The 20117-nt window shown below is 34.8% G+C and overlaps 2 protein-coding genes across 2 annotated transcripts in view; one reads left to right on the plus strand and one right to left on the minus strand.

Annotated features, from left to right (window-relative positions):
* The window catches only part of NCAM2 (neural cell adhesion molecule 2), a 516332-nt gene that overhangs the window by 128112 nt on the left and 368103 nt on the right, over positions 1 to 20117 (minus strand). The window contains exon 9 of the mRNA XM_045902626.3: positions 4283 to 4433. Coding sequence (XP_045758582.1) covers positions 4283 to 4433 — 151 coding nt within the window. The remainder of the gene's footprint in view (positions 1 to 4282; positions 4434 to 20117) is intronic.
* LOC123863275 (glutaredoxin-3) lies at positions 18000 to 18895 on the plus strand. Its single transcript, XM_045902627.2, has one exon. The coding sequence runs from the start codon at positions 18133 to 18135 to the stop codon at positions 18700 to 18702; it is 570 nt and encodes a 189-aa protein (XP_045758583.1). The 5' UTR covers positions 18000 to 18132; the 3' UTR covers positions 18703 to 18895.

The following is a 20117-nucleotide window of genomic DNA, read 5'->3' on the forward strand; positions in this document are numbered from 1 at the left end:
AGAAATAAATAACAGCAAAATATTTAGGAAAACATTAAATATCTGGAGATTAAATCCTTACAAATAACTATGGACCAATGATGAAATCATGAGAAAAATTATAAAATATTTTCAACCATTTGAATGACAACAAAAATACAACATATCATAATTTTTGGGTTGAAGTATTGTTTAGTGGGAAGTTTAGAGTTTTATATGGTTATACTAGAAAATAAGAAACACCTAAAGTAAATGACTTAATATTTCACTTCAAGAACCTATAACCAAGATCAAAGCAAGTCCAAAATATATAGAATGGAAATAATGAAAATAAAATGGAAATCAACAAATTATAAAACAGATTTATATATAAAGAATGTAAATTAACAAAGCCCAAAGCTAGTATTTGGTAAATATCAACAATATTGGCAAATCCTTGATTAGAAAAAAGAAAGTCTTTTAGAAAATAGCGCTGAGTTATTTTGATAGATGTATGAAAAATAATATATATAGACTCCACAAAAATGAATCCAAAATAGATCATAGACTTTAATGCAAAATCTAAATCAACAAAACATTAAAAAGAAAGCCTAGAGGTGCCTGGATAGCTCAGTTGGTTGTGCCTGCCTTTAGGCTCAGGTTATGATCCCTGGGGTTCTGGGATCCAACCCCATGTCAGGCTCCCTGCTCAGAGGTGAATCTGCTTCTCCCTCTCCCTATGCCCTTCCCCACTACTTGTGCTCTCTCTCTTACACAAATAAATAAAATCTTTAAAAAAAATAAAGTAAGGGCGCCTGGGTGGCTCAGATGGTTGGGCGTCTGCCTTCGGCTCAGGTCATGATCCCAGGGTCCTGGGATTGAGTCCCGCATCGGGCTCCCTGCTCCTTGGGAGCCTGCCTCTCCCTCTGCTTCTCTCTCTCTCTCTCTCTGTCTCTCATGAATAAATAAATAAAATCTTTAAAAAAATAAAAATAAAAATAAATAAATAAAAATAAATTTAAAAAATAAAGTAAAATATAATATAAAATAAAATAAAAAGAAAGCCTAGACATAAATCTTTGTGGCCTTAGGTTAGGTAATGATTTCTTAGATGGAACATGAACAATATCATATATGCATCCAGTTTGATAAGGTGGACTTGAGCAAAATTAAAATCTTTTGCTCTTCAAAGAAACATATTTATTCCAGAAAAAAAGAACTATCTCCACACAATGTTCAAAATGTTCACAAAGGCGTTTCATAATAGCCCCACACTGACAACAACCAAATGCCCATCAACAGGTGACTAAATAAACTATTTTATCCACACAATGCAAAGACAGGAAAACATTATAAATTTTTGATTCATATTCAACATATCAATGTGTGTTGACTGAAAGTGCTTAGCAAAAATTAAAATTAAAGTAATGCATGATTCCATATATATAAAGTTTTGGAAGTACAACTAAATTATAGTGATAGAAAGTAGACTAAAAAATGCCTGAGGAGGAGAGTGAAAGAATAAATGCATTACAAAGGAGCTTGAGAAAATTCTTGGGGGTGATGTAAATGTTTGTTTAGATGATTGTGATAGATTTGCGGGCACATCCATATGTCAAAATTGATCACATTTGCCCTTTATAGATTGGCATTGTACTATGGTCCAACCATATTTCAATAAGGTTGAGAACAGGGGATATTTATTTTTCTAATTATTTCTACTAAAGAAGAATAAAGTTAAATTTTTAAAAAAGGAAAAATTGATCACATGTTCGAAAAGCTATCAATAAAACAAAACAAAAATTATTCTTAAAACAATGGTTTAATAGTTGAAAAAAAACTATTTTATTACTTTTAAAATAGTTTTACCTAGCCAGCTTCTAATCAAGAAACAACAATCTCAAGGAATGTTCAAAGAATTTTCAAAACATTCTTTTACAAAGCAAGTTTTTTTTTTAAACCTCCCTAAATAAGAGATACTATATAATTTGCTTGTGAGCTTTATTCTAACCATTTACTTCAGAAAATTAAACAGGCTAACCAATGTCTAAACCTTTATTTTATTTTATTTTATTTTATTTTATTTTATTTTATTTTATTTTATTTTAAAGATTTTATTTATTAGACAGAGAGAGTGAGAGAGTACAAGCAGGGAGGAGTAGTAGAGGGAGAGAGAGAAGCAGGCCTCCCGCTGAGTAGGGAGCCTGACGCAGGGCTTGATCCCAAGACCCTGAGATCATGACCTGAGCCGAAGGCAGACACTTAACCATCTGAGCCACCCAGGCGCCCCAATGTCTAATATCAACAATATTGGCAAATCCTTGATTAGAAAAAAGAAAGTCTTTTAGACCAATGTCTAAACCTTTAAAGCAAAGGGGAAATACCTCTGTGATCAAAAGCAACTTGTACTTTGTTATATCAGTCCTTGAAAAACACAGTGCCTTAAGTTTTTTTTTTTGTATTAAAGTATTCATATATTAAAAGATCACAAGAACATGCAATTTGTACTGCAACATACAATCCACGTGTTTACCCCATTATTTTTTACCTAGGTGAAATCACTAATATCTAAAAATCTCACATAATTTTATAGCAGCATTTCACATTATAGGGGATATTATTCTCCATCTATCACTTTGATATTTGAATTCAAGTTGAGGTTGATTTAAATCACTGTTAATCCAGTGTTCTAATAAAGCATGAGCTCTGTTGTATTCATTTTGGGTCCACAATCACTCAGTACCGATTCTAAATCTTAAACAGCTCAATGAAAAGACCCTAGGTTTAATCTAGTATGGCTTTTTAGAATTCTTTTCAATGAGGTTTTAAAACATAGACACAGAAATTATAGATTTTAATTTAGCTTTTCATTTATTTCATAATGAAAACTTAGGTAGGCGTCCATGGAGGGCAATTTAGAAGTTTTAGGACACCTTTGAAGGATGTGGCTATGCTTGAGTAAACATGTTTTGTCACCCTTAAATTTTTGCTCATGTAGGTCCACATTAAAGAAAAGGAAAAAAATAACAATAAATTTTGGATTAAAATACATATTTTGAATTATAAAATATAAGCAAACATGTTGAAAGTTTGAGAAATATTTATAATTTGCTACAAATGTTGACTTGAAAAAGAAATGTATATGTATTAATATGTAACATATTAATATGTATATATAAAATAATGGGAAAATAGTAGAAAACAGTATTATGAAAAAAAGCTAAATAAATTATTAGCATCACTTCTTCCTCTGTATGCCCTGAATAATATCATAGCATTTTTTTGTTTCTTTTTTTTTTTAAGATGTATGATGGCAATAAAACAACTTTCTTGGAAGTTCTCTAACTTTAGCAAATGAAATCTGTAATTTGTGAAATAATTATTTAATATCCTTCATAATTTTTTTATAATTGTTTAATTGGCCTTTCCATGAATTTCTTAACAAGGACACTTATGAATAGGTAAAATAATATGGATTATTTGTGTTTGTTCTTGAGGAAATATTTGCTTTCTAAAGACATTTTCAACAAGAAAATACATCTTATTTCATAGTTATCACAACATTCTATCAATATTAATGTACTAGAAATTCTCCAATAGAAATGTTTTGTCAATAAGAGCATCTTATACACTCCCACTATGACAGTTATGTCTTCTTAAACATCAGAGAATCTCCAACATTGATGATTCTTGAATATTTATTGAAAATAATATTAAATTTCTTCCTTTTTATGAACATACATATGAAATTATTCTAAAATCTCATTGAATGATGTAAGGTGGATTGTGCATGTACATTAGTCCTCATATTCCACCAATCTCACATCTCCTTGTCATAATTCCTCTTTACAGACAATAAGCATTATTCTGATAAATATGAATGCTGATATATTAAATCATCTTAAAAATACTATTTTATATCTTATGAGGATGTAAAATAATTCAACAAAATAACTACACAGGTGAAACACAGGACCATTAATATTATAAATCAACAGATAAAACTCTAAGGAGATACTAACCAATTACTGATAACTAATACAATTCAATTTATATTGTGTTTGGGTTAAACACACTGCAAAAAAAGAAAATCACAATTTTCAGAGTAAGTAGTATCAAAACCATTAAATAGCACTGTGAAATGCCCTATAACATCCACTAGATGTCTCTAATAACTGACTCTGAATGGCTACATTAGTTCTAGAGCTATGAGTCAAATACCGAATCATGAACTTCAGAGGTATTTTGAGGATCCTACCAAAATTCGTATTTTCCAAAGCAGACAAAATTGTTTTAATAAACATACAAAAGGAAAATAACTTACATTCAATATCAAGGTACATGCTCTTTTGGTGCCCTCCAATCCTACTCGCAGCTTCACAGTCATATCTCCCTGAATCTGACAACTTCACATCTTTAATATGCAGTGATGAGCTTCCGTGATGCCCTTTGACTTCGATACGGCCATCTGGGCTCTGTTTACATCGATTCAGGAAAAAGAAAGATTTTACGCTTGTTTCATGCAAATGATGACCAAACATAGGGTGTTTATCACATATATGATAAATGAAAATAAAGTCTTAACTGCATTACTTTTTTTTTTTTTTTTTTTTTTGAAAGCAATGTTTCTGTATTTATGACTTACTGTTTTTGGCTTTTCCATTGTACCTGCCCACTTGCTTACAGGGACACTAACATGTAGTAAAAACTTCAACACATGTTTTATCAACCTCTTTTATTTAGGCACTCTGTGCTTTTTAAAAAGCTTGCTTGTTCTTCTAGGAAGGGCTTTGTTGGCTTCCAATTATGCTCCTTGCAAACATAACAGAACAACAATGCCTGTTCAATTCTGGCTGAAACCCACCAGAAAATGATATTCCTCCTTCACTTTAGTTTCCTATTTCACCATGTATAGATAATGTATCAAGATGTCTGAGAATTAAAGCCTTTAATAAGAATTTATAGTTATTTTTGAATGAATGAAACAGCACTGTTCCTAAACCTATTTAGTACATTACTCATAACAGATAAATTATTAAAAACAGCACTATTTAAGTCATTCTTAGAAAGTCAATGGAAACAACATGGAAAAGATTAATCACATATTTGATGAATATTGATGCAAATCAAGGAATTGCTCATAATCCAATAGCCTATAGATTACATTTCAAATAAGAATTCTTGTGTACAAACTAATTGGTATACCTACAATTGTTTTCTTAAATCACTTAAATACCTTTATAGCACACATATTAAAACAAAGACAGTTTATTTACTGAATTTTACTTTGTACAATCAGGAAATATAGTGAAATTTGGCATTTTATAATTAATTTGTAAATGTACTTTACTATTATTGAATTGATTATTTTCAATATTTTAGGTTTTCGTGCCTCAATAAAAACTTCATACCACACATTTATTTTGAAACATGTAAGTTATTATGTAATAATATAATGGTTGTTTAATTTTCTATATAACTGAAATTCAAATAAATTTCAATACATGCACTTTGTATTATTAAAACTTATTTATTTTCTTTTATTAATATCAACAGACTATTTTAAAGCTCTTTTTCAAACATGAAGTTGACTGAGATACAATATGATCACTCTTTTGTCTTCTAGTTTTATACGGGCATGCAATTACTATACAACCATATCAGTCACTCATAATTCATTTACCATCATTATCGTAAAAACGTTCTTTAAAAACAAAGAAACTGGGCACCTGAGTGGCTCAGTTGTTAAGCGTCTGCCTTCCGCTCAGGTCATGATCCCAGGGTCCTGGGATCGAGCCCCACATCGGGCTCCCTGCTCGGCGGGAAGCCTGCTTCTCCCTCTCCCACTCCCCCTGTTTGTGTTCCTGCTCTCGCTATCTCTCTGTCAAATAAATAAATAAAATCTTTAAAAAAAATAAAAAAATAAAAACAAAGAAACAAAAACATGCTGGGAATGTATTATGCAACCCAGATCAGGCCAAAAATATGTTCCCCAACTCTCAAGTATTGCTAAAAAATAGTAAGGTGAGGCTTTCAAGCAGAAGGCATTCTCTTCTGCCAATATTTAAGATGTTCGGCTGCCAACCCAATCACTTACTTGAGAGGAAAGAAAAAAATGCAGAAACTCACAGAAGTTAAAATTAGAATAAGTAAACTCAAAAGCAGAATGGCCATTTGTTATGCAAATTAACTACTTTTTGATAACTAAATGGGCATTACTTCCTTATTTTATTGTACCTCTATCTATCCTTGGCCCCTATTGAACTACCCTTCCTTCCTTAAGGGCAGACTTCCCTTGGCTTTCAGGACACCCACACTCTCCTGTGTTACCTGACTACTTTTTAGTCTGGGTTGCAGCTTCCTCTCTCCCTGGGGGCCTCTGGCTTCTGTCCTGGATGCACCCAATGCACTCTGCTTAGACACTCTCATCCCCTCCCATATTAGCAGTTGAGATCTCTAGTCACTCTTTCTCCACGCAGGATCTCGCTTTGCCTGGAGAGCTATGGAACCAGCTTTGTCTCTTTCAGGACATGCCCATTTGATAGGTTTCTCAAACCAGCATGCGCAGATCTGAACATATCACTCCCTCACCCAGTATAACCTGCTCTTCTCCTGCGGTCTTCCCTTCCATGAATGGTACTAATTATTTCTCATGCCCGTGCTAGACCATGTCTTCAGTCTTAGATCAGTTTCTGAACCTTTATCTATTGATATTTTAAATGATGATAAATCTTAGTTTATCATCTTGTTCAACATTATCATTTTCGATGTTTAGTAACTGTATTTCCATGGACCTATCTGCTCTCTGCTTCACCTATTTGCAATCTTAGTCATGCTGTTGAGTTGGAAGAACACTAACGGGCTTCTCTGGATTTCAGAGAGAACAAGAATCACACTCAGGGTGTATGTAACCAAAAAAGATTCCCTGACTCTGCAAAAGCTGTCAGCATTATGTTATTTCTTATGTTTCTCTAGCAAAGTCTCATTGCAGATGCAGAAATTATTTCTTATGTAGCTAAGAATAAGTTTTTTAAAAAGCAAACTTAATTCTCATAACAACTTCATGAAGGTTTCATATCCCCTGTGCTCTATAATCATGACTAACATTGTACTGATGTCCGAATAAACTCCCACTGTCTCAGCCTGACATTTAAGGACTTCCATCTGACATTGCCTTTCTAAGACATCGCTTTTTTGTCTAAGCACACTTTACAATTTGGATACCATTAATTTGGCTTCTAATTAATCTGAATTACTGTCATTTCCATAAGCACCCTACACAGCCCTGTCTCAACCTTTCCCCCCTTACCCCTTCCATATTTACATGGCAGGATTCTCTCATCATTCCTTTAATTTCTTGGGAAAATATCAATTTATATTCAAAATAAATTGACTATTTTATATAATTATTAAATGTACTACTTTGTGCTTTTCTTAGGATACACTACTTTTTCTAATCTTATTGGAACTTCAGAATCCATCCTGTAGGGGCGCCTGGGTGGCTCAGTCTTTAAGCATCTGCCTTCGGCTCAGGTCATGATCCCAGGGTCCTGGGATTGAGCCCCGCATCGGGCTCCCTGCTCGGCGGGAAGCCTGCTTCTCCCTCTCCCACTCCCCCTGCTTGTGTTCCCTCTCTCGCTGTGTCTCTCTCTGTCAAACAAATAAAATCTTAAAAAAAAAAAAAAGAATTCATCCTGTAGGGTGATATTATAGTTGAACAAATGTGAAAACATTTTTATTTTTATGGTACTTTATGTTAAAGTCACCTGGACTAGTACCAAGGACAGAACCATTATATTCTAATATCTTTAAAGCAAATTGAGTTATAGTGAAATTGAGATGTAGTTGAGTAAAGGAAAAGTATTCCTCTAGCTATTATTTACTATGAGTTGAAAACTTGCATTTAGTATCTTTATTAATGGCATAAAATACCTTATTAATGATACAAAACAAATTCTTCATTTTTCTATTAGGAAAAATATTGTTCTTTCACAGAATTGAAAGGCAAATATAGCTCCTTTGAAAGTAAACAAGTCCTCATGTTATTACATGTTGTAAATGATATGATTTTTGACTTACAAAAAGCTATTGGTGTCTGTAAAATTAGTATGATATTAGTAAAGATGTTGGAATTGAAAAGTTATTTTCAATGTATCTGGAATTATTAACAGAAATTCTGGAAGAACAGAATTTCTTTGAGAAGGTGTGTGATTCCCTGGGAAATCATAAGTCATTTTCAGACTTGACATTGGCTCTATAATAATTACAATATTCATTTATCTCAAATACTTACACTAGAAGACCAAAGTCATTCCTTCTCATATCTGACATTTCAAAGGACATCTTTCTCTTTGTGCTACAAAAAGGTATTACACACTTCTGAAAGAAAATTAATTTATATCTTGGCTTTGATTCACCACCTACCAAAGATTCACTTAAGACATCTGATATTTGATTGAGACAGGTTAATGGGCATATTAGCTGTCCATCTAGTATATTCAGGTTCTATCACTGCATTAAGTAAGATGATTAGAAAGTAAAGTACTTGACTATACATTATTATTCCAATCCTTTACAGAAAGGCACTCTTTGAAATTTGATTTAACGTTATATTTTTACCTTTCCAGAAGGTCAGCTTAAGAACTGCTTATTTGAATAGTATTTCGATATTTTTATAAAATGGTTATTTATAGAATTTTCTGAAAGAAATGGTTATTTACAGAGTTTACTGTCCTTTCAAGAATCACTTGATGAAATATCTATGTGATAACTACCTTCTGGAGTTTAGTTCCAACACAAATATTTTGTTGTCAATTTTAATTGTTGGACATTTGAAATTATACAATGTATCAGGTTTATAGATTGTTTTTGTGACCTTACCCGACTAGACATTTATTGTCAAGTTTAGAACCCAATTGTAGTACATAACACATTTGAGGTGACAGTATTCCCCATCTTTCTTCTTCATACCAATGTCATTGACCTCTTTGGCCTTTTGGGAAATTGATGAATCATGTCACTTAGTTACTCAGCAATTGTCTTCTTGTGCAATTATTCTACAAGAAGCACCCAAGCACTGGGGATACATGTTGGGCAAAACTGAACAATTTTTACCTTTGGGAAATTAAAGTTCAGCAGATATTAATTAAAAAAAATCATACAAGTAAACTGAAAAGTACCATGTAGGAATACCAAAGTTTCATCTTATGGGTGAGTTAATGGAGGGGTGGGGCTGAGTTAGAGGAATGTTCCCTGATAAACTGAGGTGTGGATTATGAACTGAAAATAGTGAAAGAGGAGCAGTTTTGTAGAGAGAATTCTAAGCCTGTGCCCCCAGAAGGCATATGAAGGAACTAAAAGAAGCCAGCAGGCACAGAGAAGAGAGTAAGGGCACATGGGATCTCCTGATGTTGGACAGGCAAGCAAAGACAGCATGCTGAACTCCAGACAAATACAGACATACAGAAAACATGCACCCCTTTATTACACATTCTGGTTGCCTTTTCGTAATGGCATTATATCTCTATTGACTGTAAATTAAATGCAACTTCAAATACTTAGAGATAATGTCAAAACATAACTGCTAATTATATAAACAAGGAAATACTTTCCAAAGGTTACTGGCATTAATTTACCCAAACTAACCTCTCAAAATTGTGTTAACATTGTGTTAAGTTGAATAATTTCTGCAAAGAATTTTAAACAGAAAGATTCTCTTCCTTCCTTATGAGATTCCTATACTTACTCTTAGCATTAATTTCTCTTTCCTCTGAGCTTGCTCCCAGCTTCTTAATTTTCTTCCTATTTTGATTACCTAAACTGAACTTTTGTATAATTACCCTTCTTCTTAGCATTGCAAATTCACGCAAGGAAGAGTAATATGGACAATGTAATTTCTTAACTTACATAATTTTTCCCTACATTCTAGTGCCCTCTTCCTCTCTTTGTATATAGCGTCAATAATTTATTCAACAGATAGGAACTGAATATAACACTGATAGCAGGTAACAATGACAGTTAGACACTATTTTAAATGTTTTACATTTATTAGTTCACTCAATCCCAATTAATCCCAGTTATGCTACTAAGAGATTTGGACTAATATTATCCCCACTTTATTCTTTTTTATATTTTTTATTATTATGTTATGTTAATCACCATACATTACATCATTAGTTTTTGATGTAGTATGCCATGATTTGTTGTTTGCGTATAACACCCAGTGCTCCATTCAATGCGTGCCCTCTTTAATACCCATCACCAGGCTAACCCATCCCCCCTCCCCCCTCCCCTCTAGAACCCTCAGTTTGTTTTTCAGGGTCCACTGTCTCTCATGGTTCGTTAATATTATCCCCACTTTAAAGATGAGGAAATCGAGGGGCTCCTGGTGGCTCAGTTGGTTAAGCATCTGTCTTCAGCTCTGGTCATGATCCCAGGGTCCTGGGATCGAGCCCCATGTTGGGCTCGGCGGGGAGCCTTTTTCTCCCTCTCCCCCCACCCCCACTCATGCTCTCTCTCACTATTTCTCTCTCTGTCTCTCTCAAATAAATAGATAAAATCTTTAAAAAAAAAAAAGATGAGGAAATTGAGGAACAGAAACATTAAATAGCTGGCTTCCACACAGCTTACAAATGATAGCACTGGATGTTGAGGCTGTCTGGCCCTGGAGTTCATATTCAGAATTACTTTCCCTCTGTGGCTCATCACCTGAGCCATAACTGTGTGGTTGAACTACATATCTTACCAAAGCTAAGTGATACACACTAAGTTGGTTTCTGAGGACAGAACCATGGATCAGAAAGACAAAGTCTCATAGGCCAAAGGGCTTAGAGGAAAGAAATGACAAATCATAATACATGCTGGTATAAATGAACTTCGGGAAGCACACATAATACAGTCTATGGAGGTGGGGGACAATGTCTTGTAGGTATCTCTGTCTAAACTGAGACCTGAAGGATAAATAACAATGATGAGCCAGGCACCAGACTGGCTACATAATTTGCAGGACCTACTGCCAAACGAAATGTGGGGTCTCTTGTCCAAAACTCATTGTGAATTTCAAGGCAACCACAGCAATACATTGAAGCAAACACAGGGCCCTTACAAGTGTCGGGCTCCATGCAACTGTGCATGTATTACATTCATGAAGTCAGCTCTGCTCAAGCAAGAAGGAGAGAAAGGGAGGAAGGAAATGGGAACCACACTGGCCTAAACCAGAAAGGGAAAATGGCACATTCAAAAGATAAAAGAAGCTCATTAGAACTGGAATATTCACTATAAAGTGGGTGGTAAGAGATGAAGTGGCTGGAGAGGGACAAGGCTGCTGTAACGAGCCTCAAAAGTCAAAGGAAGACCAGTAAGAACATGAAAAGATGCTCAGCATCATTAGCTACCATGAAAATGTCAGTTGAAACCACAATACTACTTCACACCCTTTGGGCTAGCTGTAATCAAAAAGGCAGATAACAGTGTTGGTGAAGCTGTAGGCAAATTGGCACTTTCATGCACTGCTGGTGGGTGAGAATGAAAAATGGAGCAGGTGCTTTGGATAAAAAGTCTGACAGTTACCCAGAATGTTAAACACAGAGTTATTATATGACTCAGCAATTACACTTGCAGGAGAATTAAAGATATATGTCCACACAAAACCTTATACATGAACATCCATAATAGTATTAATAAAACCAAAAAATTAAAGCATCACAATGTCCATCTACTAATGCATGCATAAATAGAATGTGATATATTCATACAATGGAATACTATATGACAATAAAAAGAAATTAAATATTTACACGGGCTACAATATGGATGGACCTTGAAAACATTAGGCTAAGTGAAAAAAGCTAGTAACCAAGGCTACATATTGACTGCTTCCATTTATATGAAATTTCCATAATAGACAAATCTATGGATACAGAAGTGTATTGGTGGTTGCCTAAGGCTGGCAGGTGGTGTGAGGAGATTGGGAGTGATGGCCAAGAAGGGAGGAATTTCTTTTTGAGATGAGGAGAATATTTCAAAATTGATTCTGTGGATGATTGCACAGCTCTGTAAATATACTAAGACACATTTAATTTTACATTTTAATGAGTGAATTGCATCCTGTATGAGTTATTTGTAAATAAAACTGTTAAAAATTAAAGACAAAGGAAAAATTTAGGTGTTCTAGAAGCAACTGGAAAAGCATATGAAAGGTTGTAGGCCTACAAGGCAAATGCATTTGCTCTTTGAAAAGATCATTCATGCTGTGGAGTTAAGAAGGAATTCAAGAGGAGGAAGGGAGGCCCAGTGGAAGCACACGGCACTGATAATGATAAGGTAGTGGTAGTGGAGATGGAAAGAAGAGAATACATTCTAGAAATGTATTGAAGAGGAATCAACAGTGTTTAGTAAATGATTGAATGAGAAGTGGTGATGAAAGAAAAGAGGACAAGAGTATTTCTAGGTTTCTGTCACAGAGCCCTGGATGGGAAATATTCTATCATTAGTAAACTATTGTATGTCCATAAATTATACATATGTATGCATATATTCATATTTTATGATATGTACCCATATTTATTTAATTCTGTACCATATTATATATTCACCACTTTAAAACTGATATTTATTTATTTGTTTGTTTGTTTGTTTATTTAAAGATTTTATTTATTTATTTGACTGAGAGAGACACAGCAAGAGGGAATACAAGCAGGGGGAGTGGGAGAGGGAGAAGTAGGCTTCCTTAGGAGCAGGGAGCCTGATGCAGGGCTTGATCCCAGGACTCTGGGATCATGACGTGAGCTGAAGGCAGATGCTTAATGACTGAGCCACCCAGGGACCCCTAAAACTGATATTTAAAATTGAAAAGTTAATAAATGAAATGTTGATATAAAGTGAAAGTAGAATAAACTTTTCAGACATTTTAATTTTAAAAAATTATATAAGGTGGGTTCCAACTAACAATTGTCAAAATGATGGTTTTCAGAATGTGACCTGCTTATTTTATATTAATGCCTGGGTGGTGTGCTGCCAACTTTAGCATAACATAGCAGCTAAGACTGCAGAACCAGGCTGGAAAGTTTATGTCTTGATGGTGCCACCCTACAACCTTTGTGACCTGGAGTTAATTATTTAACTTAGATGTACTTCAGTTTCTCTCTGTGTAATGGGTATAAGAATGCAACATTCATAGGATTGCTATGCAGATTAAACGAGTGAATATTTGTAGAACTTAGGACTTGTTAGTACATGCTAAATAAATTCACATAAAACAGCTGATATCCAGACCCAAGTGATAAATATATAAGTTTATACAATATCCATTTCATTGTGATAGCTAAAGGCATTCTGTCTCACAAAGAAATAGTAACTCTCCTATCTTCTTTTTACTCACCAGTGCATTTGCTAGACTTTTCTCACAATCCCATGAACTACATCCCAATTATTTATAATATTTTGTCAATGAAAAATATGTAGTATGTTCAGTAAAGAACAAAATTAAAATTAGGATGAAAAAACTACTATAGGAGAGCAAAATTCCTACTGATAAATGATAAAACATTTCACACATAAATAATTAAATTACTGAATAATGGGATTTATATTTTATTTTTTTTTTTTTTAAGATTTTATTTATTTATTTGACAGAGAGAGACACAGCGAGAGAGGGAACACAAGCAGGGGGAATGGGAGAGGGAGAAGCAGGCTTCCCGTGGAGCAGAGAGCCCGATGTGGGGTTCGATCCCAGGACGCTGGGATCATGACCTGAGCCGAAGGCGGACGCTTAACGACTGAGCCACCCAGGCGCCCCGGGATTTATATTTTATTACACCCATAATGTTACTAATAAAACTCTAGATATTGAATTTGTCTGTAATTGCCATTACATTTGTGGATGGCTTGCACGTATCCTTGACTTTGCTCTTTATCAGGATGACACTCTGACCAAAGTCCAAACACCTCCCACTGCAAGCGAGGAGAAACTCTGGAGAGGACTGACCTGAGGGAAAGAGCAGCTAAAACACAGCAGCAGAGTGCACACAGAACACCCAAGACACTTACTGAAGTGCCAGGCCCTGGACAGTATATGACCTCTTCTTAATGAAACCATTACTCTCAGGAGCAGGAAACATAACAGGCTTTTCTAACATACAGAAGAAGACAAAGACCTAGACAAAATGCCAAGACAGAAGAATTCACCCCAGAAAAAAAGAACAAGAAAAGGTCACAGGCCAAAGATCTAACTGATATATAAGTAATATGGCTGGTCCAGAATTTAAAACAACAATCAAAGGATACTAGCTGGACTTGAGAAAAGCACAGACAACAACAGGAAGTCCCTTACCACAGAGATAAAAGATCTAAAAACTAGTCAAGCAGAAATAAAAAATGCTATAACTAAGATGTAAAACCAAGTGGATGTAATGGATGTAATGGATGTAATGACCACAATGATGGAAGATGTGGAAGAATGAATACTTGCTATAGAAGATAAAATTTTGGAAAATAATGAAGCTAAAAAGAAGAGAGAAAGAAAAATATTGGATCATGAATGTAGCCTTAAGGAACTCAGCAACTCCATAATGTGTAATAAAATTTGTATCATAGGAATCCCAGAGGAAGAAGAAAGGGAAAAAGGGGGAGAAGGTTTACTTGAGTAAATTATAGCTGAAAACTTCCCTAATCTGGGGAAGGAAACAGACATCCAAATCCAGGAGTCACAGAGAACTTCCAGCAAAATTGACAAAAGCAGGCCAACTCAAGACATATTATAGTTAAATTTGCAAAATATAGAGATAAGGAAAAACAATCCTAAAAGCAGCAAGAGAAAAGAAGTCCCTAACTTAAGGGAAGGCAAAAAGGTTAGCAGCAGACCTCTGTACAGAAATTCGTCAGGGTAGAAGAGAGTGGCATGATATAGTCAACGTGCTGAATGGGAAAAATATGCAGCCAAGAATACTTTATCCAGCAAGGCTGTCATTCAGAATAGGAGAGATAAACAGTTTCCTAAACAAACAAAAACTGAAGGAGTTCATGACCACGAAACCAGCCCTGCAAGAAATGGGACTCTTGAGTGGGAAAGAAAGACCAAAGCAACAAAGACTAGAAAGGAACAGAGAAAATTTCCAGAAACAATGAATGTAAATGGACTAAATGCTCCAATAAAAAGACACTGGGTGTCAGAACTGATTAAAAAAAAAAAAAATCCATCTATATGCTGCCTATAAGAGATGCATTTTAGAAAAAAGATACCTGCATATTGAACATGAGGGGATGGAGACATGCTAATGGATGTCAAAAGAAAGCTGGAGTAGCCATACTTATACAAAATAGATTTTAAACCAAAGACTGGAACAAGAGATGAAGAAGGGCACTATATCATAATAAAGGGGTCTTTCCAACAAGAAGATCAAACAATTGTAAATGTTTATGCCCCTAACTTGAGAGAACCCAAATATATAAAACAATTAATAACAAACATAATGGAACTCATTGATAATAATACAATAATAGCGGATTGCTTTAACACCCCACTTAGAGCAATGGACAGATCATATAAGCAGAATATCAGTAAGAAAACCATGGCTTTGAATGACACACTGGACCAGACAGACTTAACAGATATATTCAGAACATTTCATCCTAAAGCAGCATTCTTTTAGAGTGCACATGGTACATTCTCCAGAATAGATCACATACTGGGTCACAAATCAGGCCTCAACAAATACGAAAAAATTGAGATCATACCATGCATATTTTCCAACCACAATGCTATGAAACTTGAAGTCAACCACAGGAAAAAATTTGTACAGTTGAACATAGGGATTAAAAAAAGGGGGGATCCATAAAACAGATTCTTATCTGTAGAGAACAAACGAGGATTGCTAGAGGGGAGGTAGGTGGGGGGTTGGGATAAATGGGTGATGGGTATTAAGGAGGGCACTCATTGTGATGAGAACTGGGTGTTACTTGCAAGTGATGAATCACTAGATTCTATACCTGAAACTAAGATTACACTATATATTAACTAACTGGAATTCAAATAAAAAAAAAAATGGGAAGAAAAAAAATGTACCTGGCAATGTATGTGTACATTTTTCCTTCTTTTTGAAAAATTACATCATGCCAAATATATATTCCAATGTCTATCTACATCATTGGATAGATAAGAACTTTTATATAACTAATGTACATAATTATTATGCATGCCACTAGTATTATAGCAAATATATGCTCCTTTTTGAACAGAGAGCTATGCTGAGTGATTAAATACTTTATTTCATGTCTCATAACCATGCATTGGGTAGCTGTGTTGCTATCTGACTCATATATAATTAACATAATCATCTTAAATGAGAGCAGTGTATATTTATTGGAAATGCTTTATATAAGGCATGAATGTAAAAACCAGAAACTACTCACCATACACCAAAATACTCAAAACTGCAATTTCATCAAATCATTACACAGACACAGAAACAACCTACCTCCAAGAAATGGCTAGAAATTAAAACTGTATGTAACAAATATATAAACTTCATTGAGCTGCTTTTGTTTTGGTTTGGATTTTGCTTGTTTTATAGTAAATAAAGTAATAGGGAAGTTAAAAGAAAGACTGTATATACAAACCAAACTTTTCATCATTATTACGAGTCTTCAATTAAGGAGAAGGAAGTCTTCAGAGAGGATCTCATAGAAGTTATTAAGACAATCATGAAAAAGAGGAAGAGAATTAAAAATACTTGATGGGATAAATGAATCAATGTTACAACCCTAAACCATGAGAAAGAGAAAGTACGTTGTGGAATTTGTCAAAAACAAGAAGGGAAGATAAAGCATCGTATATTTCTATATTTAGTTACTTTTTCTAAAACAATCCAAAAATTATGGATCAGACAGGTCTATGATGAATCTTTACAGTTATGTATATCAATCATTAGATAATGAAAAAATTAAGAATATTATTATTAAAGGGCAATCTGGTGGAGCTAAGGACCCAGGAAGCAGAAATGGTCTGGGAAATTATACTACCTTTGCTACAAGACATAATATTGATGAGAAACAGCTTTCATCAAGCCTCTAATTGTGTTTTGGAATATGCAGGCATAAGAAGAGGTCAAATAATTATACTACAGGGCAGAGTGTTGTAATTTTATGAGAAGGTACTAAAAAGGCATACCATTAGTGAATAAATATGTAAAGTGCTATCTCAAGGTGCTGATCAAAACAGCCAGCCAGACAGGTTCGTGTAATAGAGGAAGAGATGGATAAGGCCTCAATAAACCTCCAACATCTCTATGGTACACACAGGAAAAGTGTGCAATTTAATGGCTTGGTAGTCTCCTTCTTCTATATATATTGTGTATGGGATCCCCTTAATTATCACCTTTTCTATCATTTGACTCCAAAGTATATATTAATTTAAGAATAAACAAATCAGTAATTCACTAAGCAATCAAAGGATGATATCAATTCAATCAAATTATTGACCTATAGATATGTTACTATTACTTTAGCATTACACATCTTTATTATTAAAATTTTGTCCCTGTATCATCACAGCTCCTATGACTCCAAATATATAGTGAATTTCAGACTTGAATGCAAATGTCCATAGAATAAATGAACTCTCATGTTTTAGACATAGATTAAGTTCTTAACTGGCTTTGAATTTCGTAATTGAAAGAACAGTGGTCTGCAATTTATCCTTAGTTTACCTGAAGAACTCATTAACTAACCTAAATATATCCAGAGTTAATACTGTTAAAAATCAATCATCTATCACATTGATTGATTTGCGGATATTGAACCAAACTTGCAGCCCAGGAATAAATCCCACTTGGTCGTGGTGAATAATCCTTTCAATGTACCGTTGGATCCTATTGGCTAGTATTTTGGGGAGAATTTTTACATCCATGTTCATCAGGGATATTGGTCTGTAATTCTTTTTGATGGGGTCTTTGTCTGGTTTGGGGATCAAGGTAATGCTGGCCTCATAAAATGAGTTTGGAAGTTTTCCTTCCATTTCTATTTTTTGGAACAATTTCAGAAGAATGTGCACATGCCCCAGAGTTGACCAAAAAAGTTCAGCGCCATGCATCTAGTGGCTCCTTCCCACCCAGTGGTAATGAGCATCCTAAAGAAGATCTCAAACTTCACCTGAAGAAATTAACTCATGCCGCCCCTTGCATGTTGTTTATGAAAGGAACTCCTCAGGAGCCGTGCTGCAGTTTCAGCAAGCAGATGGTGGAAATCCTTAACAAACATAATATTCAGTTTAGCAGTTTTAATATCTTCTCAGATGAAGAAGTTCGTCAGGGCCTCAAAACCTATTCCAACTGGCCCACCTATCCCCAGCTCTATGTTTCTGGAGAGCTCATAGGAGGACTTGATATAATTAAGGAGCTTGAAGCATCTGATGAACTAGATACAATTTGCCCTAAAGCTCCCAAATTAGAGGAAAGGCTCAAAGTACTGACAAATAAAGCTTCTGTGATGCTCTTTATGAAAGGAAACAAACAGGAAGCAAAATGTGGATTCAGCAAACAAATTCTGGAAATACTAAATAATACTGGTGTTGAATATGAGACATTTGATATATTGGAAGACAAAGAAGTTCCTCAGCGGTTAAAAACTTATTCAAATTGGCCCACATACCTTCAGCTGTATGTGAAAGGGGAGCTTGTTAGAGGTCTGGATATCATTAGGGAACTAGGAGACAATGGTGAGCTGCTGCCAGTGCTGAAAGGAGAGAACTAGGGACTATTACGCCCTGTGCCCAATTGCTGCAGGAAACCTTCGTCACAGTGGGGCCGCTCACGACTCCGTTCTCAGATTGCTGCACACCCAGTTAGGCTCGGTGTAACCCACCAGCTCATGCTAAATACATGTATGTTTTGTTTGTTTTTCATCAAACCAGAATGCAATAAACATCTTCAAATCCGATTAAAAAAAAAAATTCTTCTTTAAATGTTTGGTAGAGGTCTGTGATTCACAGGCCTGTACCTCTGAAACAAATAATACATTATATGTTAAAAAAAAAAAAAAAGAAGAAGAAGAAGATAGTAGGAAGGGAAAAATGAAGGGGGGGAAATTGGAGGGGGAGACGAACCATGAGAGACTATGGACCCTGAGAAACAAACTGAGGGTTCTAGAGGGGAGGAGATTGGGAGGATGGGTTAGCTTGGTGATGGGAATTAAAGAGGGCACATATTGCATGGAGCACTGGGTGTTATATGCAAATGATGAATCATGGAACACTACATCAAAAACTAATGATGTAATGTATGGTGACTAACATAACATAATAAAATTTTTAAAAATGTAAAATAAAATAAATAAAATAGATAAATGTTTGGTAGAATTCCCCTAGGAAGCCATTTGGCTCTGGGCTTTTGTTTGTTGGGAGATTTTTGACTACTGCTTCAATTTCCTTACCGGTATGGGTCTGTTCAGGTTTTCTATTTCTTCCTGGTTCAGTTTTGGTAGTTAATATGTCTCTAAGAATGCAACCATTTCTTCCAGATTATTTAATTTGTTAGCATATTGTTGCCCATAATATGTTCTTATAATTGTTTGTATTTCTTTGGCATTGTTTGTGATCTCTCCTCTTTCACTCATGATTTTATTTATTTAGGTCCTTTCTCTTTTCTTTCTGATAAGTCTGGACAGGGGTTTATCAATCTTATTAATTCTTTCAAAGAACCAGCTCCTAGTGCTCGCTTTGGCAGCACATACACTAAAATCAAAGAACCAGCTCCTAGTTTCATTGATCTGTTCTACTGTTCTTTTGGTTTCTATTTCATTGATTTCTGCTCTAATCTTTATTATTTCTCTTCTCCTGCTGGGTTTAGGCTTTATTTGCTGTTCTTTCTCCAGCTCCTTTAGGTGTAGGGTTAGGTTGTGTATTTGAGACCTTTCTTGTTTCTTGAGAAAGGCTTGTATTGCTATATACTTTCCTCTTAGGACTGCCTTTGCTGCATCTCAAAGATTTTGAACAGTTGAGTTTTCATTTTCATTTGTTTCCATGAATTTTTAAAATTCTTCTTTATTTCCTGGTTGACCTATTCATTCTTTAGTAGGAAGCTCTTTAGCCACTGCAAATCTAATCAGTGTGATACAATACATTAATAAAAGAAAGAACAAGAACCATATGACCCTCTCAATAGATGCAG

The sequence above is a fragment of the Mirounga angustirostris genome, unplaced genomic scaffold (genome assembly GCF_029215605.1).
Source record: "Mirounga angustirostris isolate CCGP_5_RB_7025 unplaced genomic scaffold, mMirAng1.0.hap1 SCAF_1, whole genome shotgun sequence".
Lineage (NCBI taxonomy): Eukaryota > Metazoa > Chordata > Mammalia > Carnivora > Phocidae > Mirounga > Mirounga angustirostris.

What these genes read in the sequence shown, in the direction of transcription:
- LOC123863275 (XM_045902627.2), top strand. Translation starts at nt 18,133, where the DNA reads ATGTTGTTTATGAAAGGAACTCCTCAGGAGCCGTGCTGCAGTTTCAGC.